Source organism: Ceratotherium simum, chromosome 19, assembly GCF_057802395.1.
Source record: "Ceratotherium simum simum isolate JZ-2026a chromosome 19, ASM5780239v1, whole genome shotgun sequence".
Lineage (NCBI taxonomy): Eukaryota > Metazoa > Chordata > Mammalia > Perissodactyla > Rhinocerotidae > Ceratotherium > Ceratotherium simum.
The window spans coordinates 2,278,164-2,291,627 of NC_141918.1; the positions used below are offsets into that span (position 1 = coordinate 2,278,164).

Genomic DNA, 13,464 nt, shown 5'->3' on the forward strand with positions numbered 1-13,464 from the left:
ATGTGGTGATACTTGCAATGACTTTTGAAGATTTTAAGTTTTTGTCTGTATTCCAGGTTGCCTTAAACTTATGTTTTTAAAATTTGTTTGCATTTTAGAATTGATGTTTTCTCATTGGCAGTTGTTACTTTCATGAGGTTACTGTTCTTTCACTTATTAATTCATAGGTTCTAATCTGTTGTCAATTAGAAAATCACATGATTAGATTTGTTAGAATTGTGTGTACAGAGCTTCAGTTCCTTTAGTGCATAAATATAACATCTGTTGGCTTTTTATTGCTTAGTGGCCTTTTTGGTTAACTTGCCTAACTCTCAGTTGATAAATACTAGTTGCTGGATAAAGAGTTTTATTAGCCTAATAATCGTTGTAGTTTATTACCTTTTCTTTCTGGTGACATAACTTTCACCTAACCCTGTCTTTTTTTTAAACACAGGTTCATTTTACCTTCAGTTTTTAAAAACATTTTTGGGGGAATAATTTTAGATGTATAGAGAAATTTCAAAGATGTTATAGAGAGTTTCTATATACCATTTACTTATCTTCCTCTAATGTTACCACCTCATATAGTCATAGTACCTTTGTCAAAAACTAGGAAATTAACATGTGTATAATACTATTACCTAAACTACATACTTTATTTGAATTTCACTAGTTATTTCACTAATGTCCTTTTTCTGTTCAATTCAGGTACCCCATTGCATTTCGTTGTCATGTCTCCTTAGTCTCCTCTGATCTGCGAGTTTCTTAATCTCTCCTTGTTTTTCATAATCTTGACAGTTTTAAAGCATACTGGTCAGGTATTTTGTAGAATGTTCCTCAGTTTGAGTTTATTTGATGTTTTCTCATGATTAAACCGGGATTATGGGTTTTTGGGAACAAGACCACAGAGCTGAAGTGGCATTTTTATTACATCGTATTAACCAGTATATGCTATGAATATGACATCACTGTTGATGTTACCCTTGATCACTTGGCTGAGATAGTGCCTGTGAGGTTTCTCACTGTCAATTCACTTTTTTCCCCTTTCTATAGTCAGCTCTTTGGAAGTGAGTTACCAAGTCCAGCGTATACTGAAGGGAAGGGGAATTAAGGAAGGAGGGGAGAGTTTGTCATACAGCATTTGGAATTCTTCTGTAAGGAAGATGTGTCTCTTCTCCCTATTTATTTATTTATTTATTTAATCATTTATATTGGTATAGACTCATGAAAATTTATTTTATTTGGGAGGTTATAATCCAGTACTATTTTTATTTATTTTTGCTAAAATTGTTCCACCTTTGTTTGGCTATTGGGAGGTTCTTGCTCCTGTAACCTTTTGACATGCCCTTATCTTTTTTTTGAAAAAGCCACCCCCTGCTTTCTGGCACTACAAAATACTCCAGGCTTATCTTGTGTTTTTCCTACCTCATCCCTAGAATCAGTCATTTCTTCTAGGAGCCGTGGCTCCTTTTATTGGAGAAAGGTATTTAGAAATCAAGATCTGGTTGTGGGTATGCTTGTGGCGAATGGGTGTCACTGCTTCTAGACCTTCTCACAGGACAGAGCCTTAGCTCTGTATACTAACCCACGGTCCAGCACATATCTGTATTTGTTTCTGTATCTATCCATCAGTATATGTATTAAATAAATACGAGTTCGTACTGGTATCTCTTACTCTAATCTAACACTACTAGAATGGACAGAGTTCATTCTAGCTTTCCTCTCTTGCTTATTTGTAACTTCTTTCTCTGATAGGGAGAAACCTTGCTCCCATTATCTACTGTTTATTTACTTATTTGTCCAACGTGTAAGGTACATGTATAAAAAAGTTTCAGATTTGCTCATGATGACTTGTTTTCTCCTGTTTCATGATATTTTTGGTTGTGAACTCACATTCTTTGAAACTCATTTGAGGCTTGCATTGAAATTTTGTATTTTTTTAGAGAGAGGATTTATATGTGATTCTGTTAGTCGTTTAGAGGCTTTTTTTTTTTGCCTTCACAAACCGTTTTTTATTGTGGTAAGATATGCATAACATAAAATTTACCATTTTAACCATTTTTAAATGCACAGTTGTGGATTGGCATTAAGTGCGTTCATAATGTTGTGCAACCATCACCACTATCCGTTTCTAGAACTTTTTCATCATCCCGAACAAAAACTCTGTACCCATTAAACAATAACTCTCCATTCTCCTCTCCCTTCAGCCCCAGGTAACCTCCATTTTACTTTCTCTCTCTCTAAATTTGTCTATCCTAGGTACCTCATATAAGTGAAATCATACAATATTTATCCTTCTGTGTCTGGCTTATTTCACTCAGTGTCATGTTTTCAAGGTTCATCTGTGTTGTAGCGTGTATCAGAATTTCATTCCTGGGCCGGCCCCGTGGCTTAGCGGTTAAGTGTGCGAGCTCCGCTACTGGCGGCCCGGGTTCGGATCCCGGGCGCGCACCGACGCACCGATTCTCCGGCCATGCTGAGGCCACGTCCCACGTACAGCAACTAGAAGGATGTGCAGTTATGACATACAACTATCTACTGGGGCTTTGGCGGGGGGGGAAGGAGGAGGATTGGGAATAGATGTTAGCTCAGAGCCGGTCTTCCTCAGCAAAAAGAGGAGGATTAGCATGGATGTTAGCTCAGGGCTGATCTTCCTCACAAAAAAAAAAAAAAGAAAGGAAACAAAAGAATTTCATTCCTTTATGGCTGAATAATGTGTGTGTGTGTGTGCGCTCGTGTATATGCAGCACATTTCGTTTATCCATTCAACAAATGGATATTTGTTGATGGATATTTGGGTTGTTTCCACCTTTTGGCCATTGCCAATAATGCTGCTGTGAACATTGGTGTACAAGTATGAGAGTCCATCTCTCAGTTATTTTGGGTATATACCTAGAAGTGGGATTGCTGTATCATAGAGTAATTCTATGTTTAACTTTTTGAGGAACTGCCAAACTTTTTCCACAGTGGCTGCACCATTTTACATTCCCACCAGTGTTCCACTTTTTTCACATGCTTGCCAACACTTCTTATTTTCCACTTTTAGAAAAATAATAGCAATCTTAATGGGTGTGACGTAGGATCTCATTATAGTTTTGATTTGCGTTTCCCTGATGTCTAGTGATATTGAGCATCTTTTCTTGTGAGACTATTTTAATTATGGGCTTTTCCAGGCCATGTTGGTTATGAAAATTCTGGTCCTAAATCTGAGCAATTGTGAGCTTATGGTTAGGAATTCCCTAGCCATGGGGTGGATACACTTTATTTTTCTTCGGTTCAACCCAAAAACCCAGAGCCAAGCGCAAGACATCATCATTATTCCCACTGTCTCTTTCTTTAGTGAGTTTCTTTTTTTTTCCCTAGTTTACCCAGTTGGAGTCAACTGTCAGGTTTTCTGGTCTTCAATCTGACCTCTCATCTTAATGAGGCCCCAAACTTGATCTTCTTAAAGCACAGGCTCTAGGCCATCAGGTTTTTGTCATATGGCTCCAAGACAAATGGCAGCTTCAGAACTGCATTTGTCTCTCTGGGTTCCCACTTTCTAGTTGTTTATGGCTTCAGGGGATTTCAGCCATGCACTTATAGAATTTTTTTTAACTCGTAATTAGCACGTTTGGTGTTCTGATCTAGAGTTTTTTTTGACAGTAAGTTCACCATATTGCCAACACAGAAAACCTTGATTTGTTTTTCTTCTGTTAAAAGACAGAGATGATTGAGGTAAAGAAAATGCTAGCGGTCTGGATATGGTTCTCATAAATAAGGAAAGCAAACTAACAGGTACTAATTTCTAGAGCCAGTGATCAAATATGGATATACAGGGTTGATTTTTTATATATTTCATCCATCTTCATACAGTGTGCCCCCCCCCATTTTTATTATGTCTTAATAATTTGAGCTTCTTTCTGTAGCAGACTTACACATATGGATGACTATAAATTAACAAAAACAGATTGTAATGTGTTCTTTGTCTCTTTATAGGAAATAAGATGTTTATAAGGAATAGTCAAAAGGCAAGCAACTTAAAAGAAAATCTAGACTAAGCAAAGAGCTTGGGAAATGCTCAATTTTATTTTATATTGAATAGTTCTATTAATGAATACTTATCTCAGTTTGTTTTTATTTCAGCTTTGGCTAGATCGGAATCTAAGAAAGATGGAGGTTATAAAAATAATTGGAGCTTTGATCATGGAGAAGAAAGTGAAGGAGATACAGATAAAGAGTAAGAACTTTTTTTTTCCCCTCAGATATTTTATAAGAATGAAAGTTCCATTAGAAAAACAATTTATATTCCGTGGAAATATTTTTAAGAGTATGATATTCTTTACTTAAAATGTTGAACTCTTTTATAGTAGCATTAAGGAAAGGAAAAGCAATTCTTTATTGGTAAATAATTTTGCTGTTGTATTTCTCCACTTTTTGAAATGTATATATATATGCATATAATACATGTAACCTTACAATTAAAAATCAACCATACTACAGAGGATTTCCAATTAAAGAAATTGTTTTTTTTTTTTTTTTTCTTGTGAGGAAGATAGCTCTGAGCTAACATCCATGCCAATCCTCCTCTTTTTGCTGAGGAAGACCGGCCCTGAGCTAACATCTATTACCAATCCTCCTCCTTTTTTTTTTCCCTTTTTCTCCCCAAAGCCCCAGTAGGTAGTTGTATGTCATAGTTGCACATCCTTCTAGTTGCCGTATGTGGGACCTGCCTCAGCATGGCCGGGCAAGGGGTGTGTCGGTGCACGCCCAGGATCTGAACCCAGGCTTCCAGTAGCGGAGCGCACGCACTTAACCACTAAGCCACAGGGCTGGCCCCAGAAATTGTTCTTTTTTGAAAAAAAAATATGGCGTTCTGTTCAGACAGTGATTTGAAAAGCCACCGTTACCACGAGTAAGTGAACCTAGATTAAGACCCCTGAATTCTGTGTGAAAGTTTCAAGTCCTTTTCCCAGTTAACCCCCACCCATGCTACATCCATGTTAGATCATACTCCCACCAGAGAAAGCAGAAACGTGATAAATGATAAATACAGGTGTTGACCCAGACAGGAGTTAGGCAGAGTGTTCATTACACTTTGTTAATGTACTTGGAATGACTGCTGTGTAAAATTTTAAATAATGGTTTTAACAGAACCTTTTGCATGTTGTGAAATTTGTATTACAAATTCAGCGTAGCTATTAGTTTCTTGGTTTATTGATCTGGTTTTCTACTGGCCAGAAAAAACAGCAAATTCAGACACACACAAATATATACTCTAAGTTATACCAAAACTATGAATATTTTTAGAAATTTTATACAAGAAGTCATTCAGAGTATATTGGCTAAGTATTGTAGGTGCTTCCCTTCTGTCTGGGCAACAGCTCCATTCATCATTACCACTTTATGTGCCTTCACCTATGAGATGTTGAACTGAAGTGAAGTTTTATTTGAAGAAGAGCCTTGAACTGGTAAGTTTCTCATGTAAGATTGGTATTTTATGGTTTTCTTTCTTTCATTTCTTTTTTCTTTTTATTTCTGATTATTTTTTAATTTAAAACAATTTTTTGTTACAGATGTTTAGTATTTATGTAGTTTTGAAAAACTGGAATTAAATCTGAAATTTAGTTAGAAAGTATACCACACTTGAAACATTTTTATAAAATATTTGGAAGGAGAGAATTTTTAGCATTAAAAAAGTTGGGATGTATATAAACAGTAATAAAAAACATTACATTTTTATTATAAATAGCTAGGATCTTACTAAAAACAGCTTAGCAGAGTTGTCTTCAGAAGGGTGTATTTTGACTTTCTTTGTTAGAAGATTTGTCATGGTTATGTAAAAAATTTGTCATTTAAGATGTTAACCTGTCCTGTGTGTTTCATTTTTGAATTGTACTCTTGAGCTCATCATAAATGGATCCTCAGGGGCTTCAGCTTTTTGAACATGTTGAGATTAACATGAACTGTAAATGGATATATGAGTCTGGTCTTTTAGAATCTCAGGCCAGCGATTCTCAAGGAAGGGTTGATATTTCGAAGAGTGGTAGAGGTATAACTATTTTATTTGTGGTAATACTGTTGGGATTATTTTCTTTTCATTAGCTAAGATTTTCTTACCAGTTTGTTTCTTCTATTTTGTTTCTCTGTCCTTTTTTCCTAATTTTAAATTCAAAACAGAAAAGAAAAATGAGTGATTTTATGTATGAAATCCATAGTTAAGAAAACAAAAATTATGTATTCGTTTATGGCAGGGGTCAGTGAACGATGGTCCATGGATCCAGTTTGGCCCACTGTTGGTTTTATTAGTAGTTATATTGGAACACAGTCACACGTATAGTCTATGGCTGTTTCCATACTACAGTGGCAAAAATGATTAGTTGCTATAGAGACCATATGGCCTGCAAAGCCTAAAGTATTTACGCTCTGGGGCTTTAACAGAAAAAGCTTGCTGACCCCTGAATTAGGTGAGCAAAGAGGTTAAAACTTCTGAATTTAATGTATGGGTTGTAATTGTCACTTAAGGTTTTTTCCCTTTATTTTCTATGTAGTGAGGCAAATCTACTCAGTGTAGATGAAGATGAGGATACTGAAATCTCAAAAGGAAAAAAGGCAAGTGTTGCTTTTGTAAATTCTTTTTTAATTTTTAAGTTATACACCCGAAACTAATACTTTAAAAGAAGATTTTTATATTTTTTAATTGTAAGTCTCAACCAACCACTTCCCCATGCCAGAGGCAAATGGTGTTCCCAGTTTCTTGTTTATCCCATCAGAGATATTTTATGCATTACAAAGAAAATATATATTCTTGCCCCACCCCCTTATACTTACAAAGTTGGTAGCATACTGTACACACTCCTTCTAATCTTACTTTTAAAAATTAATATATCTTAGAGACCATCCATAAGAGGTCATTAAAAGCATTCTCACTCTTTTCATTTTTATTATGCAAGGGGAACATAATATTCCATTGTATGATGTACCATTTATATTATCCAGTACAACCATATTGAAGGATGTTTATGGCATTATCAACCTTTTTTCCCATTAAAATAATGTTGAATAAATTAGCCTTCTGTGTGGGTTATTTTGCACACATACAAGCATAAATGTAGGATGAATCCCTAGAGGTAGGGCTGCTATATCAGGACAGGTACATTTCTGATTTTGTTATACCTGATTTGCACTTCTTCCAGCAGTGTCTGAGCATGCCTGTTTCCCTACACTTTTGTCACGGTGTTATCAACCTTTTGATTTTTGCCAGTAAAAAATAGTATCTCGGTGTAGTCTTAATTTGCATTTCTTTTACTATGAATGAGGTTGAACCAGCCTTTTCATAACGTGTAGTCCATTTATTTCCTTTTTGGTAATTGTCAGTTAATATCCTTTGCCCATTTTTCTCTTTGGTCTTTAGAATATTATTGATTCATAAGAATTCTTTTTATATTGAGTCTGACACATTTTTTCACATTTTGACATCTCTGAAATCTATCTAGATACATCTTATAGTGATGACATGACATGGTTTAATTAAAAAATTTTTTGCACCTTATACATAACAATAATGATGCATCTTATAATGGTTTCTTAGGTTTAATGAAACTGGCTCATTGCCGTGATACTGGTTGCTAATATTTTAAGCCGGTTTTTTTCACTAGTCTCCTGTCTTCACTTTTGGTGGTTTTATTGCCTTGGAGAAAATGTATTTTCTTATGTTGTCAAATATATCAGTTTTTCTGTTTTTTAATGGCTTTTGGATTTAGTGTCTTGGTTCCTACTGATGTTAACTTACTTATTTGCTCTGTCCTATTAGATAGATTAAATAGTTTCACAATACTATACAGTAAAAATTTTTTCGTTCTGTTTTTGGTGTTTGGTGGCACCACCAGGTATATTCCACTAGGAATGTATATTTAAATCACTGTGCTTTAAAGTCACTTGAAATTATTTATTCCTGGTTGGTAATTTTACCAGCTGGATGAATTAAGTTTATTTATTTAAGTTTTTTTGCATAATTATAAAACAAATCAAATTTTTTTAAAAAAAGCATTTCCTCAAAATAACAAATATTTACGTGGTTCCAAAGTCAAACCTACAAAGAAGTTTTATTCAGAAAAATGTAGCTTTTGTCCTGATTCCCTCTATCCCTCTCTCCTTCACCTACAGGCAACCTCTTTTGAAAATTATATGGTTTGGCCTTCCATTGTTATTTTTTTTCCTGATATAAGAATATACTGCCCTTCTTGGGGAAACCATCCACACTGTTTGGCACCTTGATTTTTTTTTACTTAACAGTATAGTCTATAGATCACTCCACAGCAAAGTGTTTGAGATCTTTATCATCTGTTTTATTGCCACACAGTACTCCAGTGAATGGAGGTACTGTAGATATTCAGTTGATCCCCTCGTGATGAGCACGTTTTTCCCAGTCTTTTGCTATCATAAGTAGTGCTTTAATAAAGCCTTGTGCTTATATCTTTATAATATATTTGTGGAATAGATTCCTAGAATTGCAGTTGCTATTTCAGAGGGTAGATTTACATGTAATTTTGTCAGATATTGCCAAATGCCTCATTCATGGGAGTTAGCATTTGCTAATAATATGTGAGAGTTCCTATTTCCTTCGGGAGTATGGGGTCAGACTTGAATTTTTGCCGGTCTGACATAGGACTCTCTTCACGTATTTTCTGTAATTATAGTTGAATGGTATTTTAGAGACTTTTAAATTTACTTTTTTTTTTAAGATTTTATTTATTTATTTATTTTCCCCCCAAAGCCCCAGTAGATAGTTGTCTGTCATAGCTGCACATCCTTCTAGTTGATGTATGTGGGATGTGGCCTCAGCATGGCCGGAGAAGCGGTGCGTCGGTTTGCGCCCAGGATCCGAAGCCAGGCCGCCAGCAGCGGAGCGCGCGCACTTAACTGCTAAGCCACGGGGCCGGCCCTAAATTTACTTTTTTTCCTCTATCTTTGTGGATTTTTTTCCTTCCACAGCATCTCCATTTTGTCTTCATTTAGGGAATTTATAGAATTTAAAGTTTTTGTCTTAGTACTCTAAAGTTTTGTTTATAAAGTTACTCACACTGAAAAACTATAAGGTTTTTAACATTGCGGTTTTCTCTAGCTTTTATTTAACATCTCATTTCCTTAGAGTGCTGCAGTTATAGATGTACTGTAGGTCGATAAATAGTGAACTTTGTAGGGAAAAATAAAAAGTGTTTTCTGTCACTAACTTCTATGACATTGAAATTCAATTTTTGTGGGTTTTTTTTTTTTTTTGCTTGCACATGCCCCTAATTTTTAAAAAAATAAATGCCTTATTGCACGTGTTTTTCCTTGTTTTGCTGAGGAAGATTGGCCCTGAGCTAACATCGGCTGCCAATCTTCCTCTTTTTGCTGAGGAAGACTGGCCCTGGGCTAATATCTGTGCCCATCTTCCTCCAGTTTATATGGGACGCTGCCACAGCATGGCTTGACAAGCAGTGTGTTGGTGCGCACCCGGGATCCGAACCTGAGCTGCCAGCAGCGGAGCGTGCGCAGTTAACAGCTACGTCACGGGGCTGGCCCCCACCCTGTGCCTTTTAATGGCAGCCTTTAGTCCGTTGACTTTTAAAGTAGCAATTGACAAGTATGTACTTACTGCCATTTTTAAATTTTTTTTTCTCGGTGTTTTAGTAGTAGTTCTCTGTTCTTTTCTTCTTCTCGTGCTCTCTTCCCTTGTGGTTTGATGGCTTTCTTTAGTATTATGTTTGGGTTCCTTTCTCTTAGTTTTTTGTGTATTTATTATAGGTTTTGTGTATTATTATAGGTTTGTGATTACCGTGTGGTTCATATACAGTAACCTACATGTATAGCAATCTATATTAAGTTGATAGTCTCTTTAGTTTGACCTCTCTCTGAAAGCTCTACTCTTTAACTTCCCTCCTCCCACACTTTTTGTTTTTGATATCATATCTAACCTCTTTTTTGTGCGTTTGTATCCATTACCCTCTTATGTTGGAAGTAGATAATTTTTCCTATTTGTGGTCTTCTCTTTCCCCCTTAAAGAAGTCCCTTTAGCATTTCTTGTAGTACTAGTTTTCTTTCTTTCTTTTTTTTTTTGTGAAGAAGATCGGCCCTTAGCTAACATCTGCCAATCCTCCTTTTTTTTTTTTTTTTGCTGAGGAAGACTGGCCCTGGGCTAACATCCATGCCCATCTTCCTCTACTTTATATGGGACACTGCCACAGCATGGCTTGACAAGTGGTGCATCGGTGCGTGCCTGGGATCCGAACCAGTGAACCCTGGGCCGCTGCAACGGAGCGCGCACACTTAACCACTTGCGCCACCAGGCCGGCCCCAGTACTAGTTTCTTGGTAACAAACTCCTTTAAGTTTTGCATGTCTGGGAAACTTTTTATCTCTCCTTTCATTTTGAATGATAACCTTGCCGGGTAGAGTACTCCTGGCTGTAGGTTTTTTCCTTTTAGCACTTTAAATATATCATGCCACTCTCTTCTAGCCTGTGAGGCTTCTGCTGAGACGTCAGCTGATAGCCTTATGGGGTTTCCTTTGTACGTAACTTCTCTTTCTCTTGCGGCTTTTAGGATTCTTTCTTATATAATTCTGGACATTTTAATTATGGTGTGTCTTGGTGTGGGCCTCTTTGGGTTTATCTTGTTTGGTGCTCTCTGTGCTTCCTGTACCTGGATGTCTGTTTCCTTCCTTAGGTTAGGGAAGTTTTCAGCTATTATTTCTTCAAATAGATTCTCTGCCCCTTTGTCTCGCTCTTCTCCTTCTGGGACACCTATAACATGGATGTTAGTGCACTTGATGTTATCCCAGAGGTCCCTTAGACTGTCCTCACTCTTTTTAATTCTTTTTTTCTTTTATCTGTTCAACTTGGGTGATTTCCTGTAGTCTTTCGTCCAGTTTGCTGATCTGTTCTTCTGTATCCTCTACCCTGCTTTTGAGTCCCTCTAGTGAATTTTTCATTTCCAGTATTGTATTCTTCATTTCTGATTGGTTCTTTTTTATATCTTCCATTTCTTTGTTGACATTCTCACTGAGTTCATCTATTCTTCTCCCCAGATCAGTGAGCATCCTTAACACTCTTTGTTTGAATTCTCTGTCGGGTAGGTTGCTCATTTCTGTTTCACTTAGTTCCTTTTCTGGGGTTTTGCCGTGTTCCCTTACTTGGAATGTATTCCTTTGCCTCCTCATTTTGCCTCTTTCCCTGTGTTTGTGTATATGTATTAGGTAGGTCAGCTATGTCTCCTGATCTTGGGGAGGTGACCTCATATAAGTGATGCCTTATGAAGCCCAGCAGTGTGCTTCCCTCTTGCCACCAGTTCCAAATGTTCCAGGAGTGACCCCTGTGTGGGCTATGTGTGTCCTTCTGTTGTGGCAGGGTTCCTCTTCCTGTAGGTGCCCAGGGAGGCTGAGCTATGCCCCTGGCCAGCTGTTGTAATGCTCAGCTGCTTGTAGTTGTTGTGGGCCCTTCAGTCTCTTTATCAGGTGTTGGGAGCCACAGCGCAGTTGGCTGTAAAGTCTAATAGCACATTCCTGTTGCAGTATTGGTGTTAAGTGAGTATGCCCCCAGTGTGGCTGGTTGTTAGGCTCAGGGGCTTACAGTTGCTGTAAGCCCCTGGCCTTTAAGTCTCTTGTCAGCTCTCTGAGGATTGCAGCTGGGTGGGGCTGGCCTCAGCCACAGGAGCACCTAATTGTTTCAGGCTTTGGAAGGTGGGGCCAGACCCTTATGTGGCTCTGTGAGAAGCACAAATCTTCTACAGCTGACAAGCGCCACCACCCACAGGTCCACACACACAGTCAACACAGTCCTGCCCCGTGTGCGTGCCCCAACCTCCTGAAGTGGACCCAGTCTCTCCAAGGCAGGAGCACCACACAGTCCACCAACGCCCCACACTCTCCACCCGCTCCTTGCACACGCCCTGCCCTGCAGAGGTGGACCCACCCCCAGGCTGCAGAGAATCCAAGCAGTTCACTTAGCAGGCCCACAAGTTGCCCAAGGGCTTGTTGGTGGGTGGGGTCAGTCCCTAGGGTGGGCTGCCTTCCTCGGCTGAGCGGGATTAAATCAGCTCTAGTTAAAATTAAAGGGCTCTAGTGGGTGGGGCAGACCCTGGGCTAGCAAGCCAGGGGAAGAACTCCAGTGGCGTCTGTCAGTGTCTGTGTCAGCGCGCCCACACCAGGCCACAACAATGGCCACCGCCAATGTCCCAGTCCCTGGAGAGGTCTCACCTCTCACCAAGATGCACTCAGAGCCTGTCATGTGAGTCTCTTCACCAAAGCACTGTGCACCTTTCTTTCTGGTGATTTGCAGGTTGCTTTCTGAAACGGGTGAATTTGTGCATGGGCCCTTTAAGAGTTGGCTTTAATTTCTTTGTGGACCACCTCTTCTGGGGATGTTCCCCAATGTTATTAGTAGCAAGCAAAGTCAGATATTATGCGACTCGTCTCAGTTGTGCTGGGTCCAAAAAATGCCCAAGGTGGGAGCGCTCCCCAGCTCAGGGGCCCTGCTCCTCCAGGGAGGGCTGTGGACCTTTGGACTGCTCCTGGGCAGCCATGAAGTGTTGTGGCTTGTGAAGGTGGCGTTTTCCCTCTCCAGAAGGGAGTTTCTGCCTCTTCACCTCAGTTAGGATTGTCGTTTGTTGCAGGGGTTTCTCTTATCCCGTTTTCGGTTCTCTCTCAGGGGTAATTTTTCCAAGGATAGTTGTAAATTGGCTGTGTCCATAGGAGGAGGTGAGTTGAGAGTCTGCCTTTGCTGCCATCTTGACTTCTCTTTTTTTTTTTTTTTAAACTTTTGCTTTCTTTGAATTATTCTCACTTGATTTTCTCCTTGCAGTGCTTTTCTTGATAGTAATTGGAGTAGAAAATACAAAGTCATTAAATGCAAATTTTCATCACTTTTGCTTTTCCATTTTGCAATATATCTGAATTAAGAAAATCCTACTTTAGTTCACCTTTAATGGAAATATATGTAAAACAGGGAAAGATATGAGGCCCTACTTTTATATCATATGCCAAAAGAGATTCCAGATACCCATATTTCAAGTTGGTCCTTTCAGGAGGACTTTAGACTCTAATACAATAGGTGAGATTTATGTCTTTTGTAAAGTGGAAAAAGGTCTGTTGTGAAAGGGGAGATGAGAAAAAAGATATTATATGATGCCTTTTCTACAGGTGTGTTTTAAAGTAAATCATTTGTAAGAAAGAGTAAAAATGTGATTGAAGGTTCACGAGTTGATTTCCTTAAAACTATCCATGCCTGTTTGTCGTTTAGAAAGTCTGTGTAATCCAAGGGTTTACATATCCCTGGATTTTTAATGGCTTGTGGGTAATGTATAGGTCCATATAGATCATTGGTTTAAACTAATGTAGCCCCTTTTTTCCTTTTGAAAACGAGCATGGAATTAGGGGAAAGCCTTTATTTTGGTTCAGAGTGTCTTGGTATTCTTCCCCTTCTCTTTCACAGAATAATCTCTTTGCCTTGGAGCTTCTGCAGTTTCAT

At 38.3% G+C, this 13,464-nt stretch overlaps 1 protein-coding gene across 5 annotated transcripts in view; it reads left to right on the plus strand.

Moving 5' to 3' along the window:
- Window positions 1-13,464, plus strand: part of SENP6 (SUMO specific peptidase 6) — a 127,304-nt gene that overhangs the window by 24,641 nt on the left and 89,199 nt on the right. For 4 of the 5 annotated variants that reach the window (XM_014781070.2, XM_087443787.1, XM_014781071.2 and 1 more), the window contains 2 exons: window positions 4,105-4,198; window positions 6,510-6,570. In XM_014781070.2, coding sequence (XP_014636556.1) covers window positions 4,105-4,198; window positions 6,510-6,570 — 155 coding nt within the window. Of the gene's footprint in view, window positions 1-4,104; window positions 4,199-6,509; window positions 6,571-13,464 lie in introns of those variants that run through there. The other variant, XM_087443788.1, reaches the window with a different exon arrangement.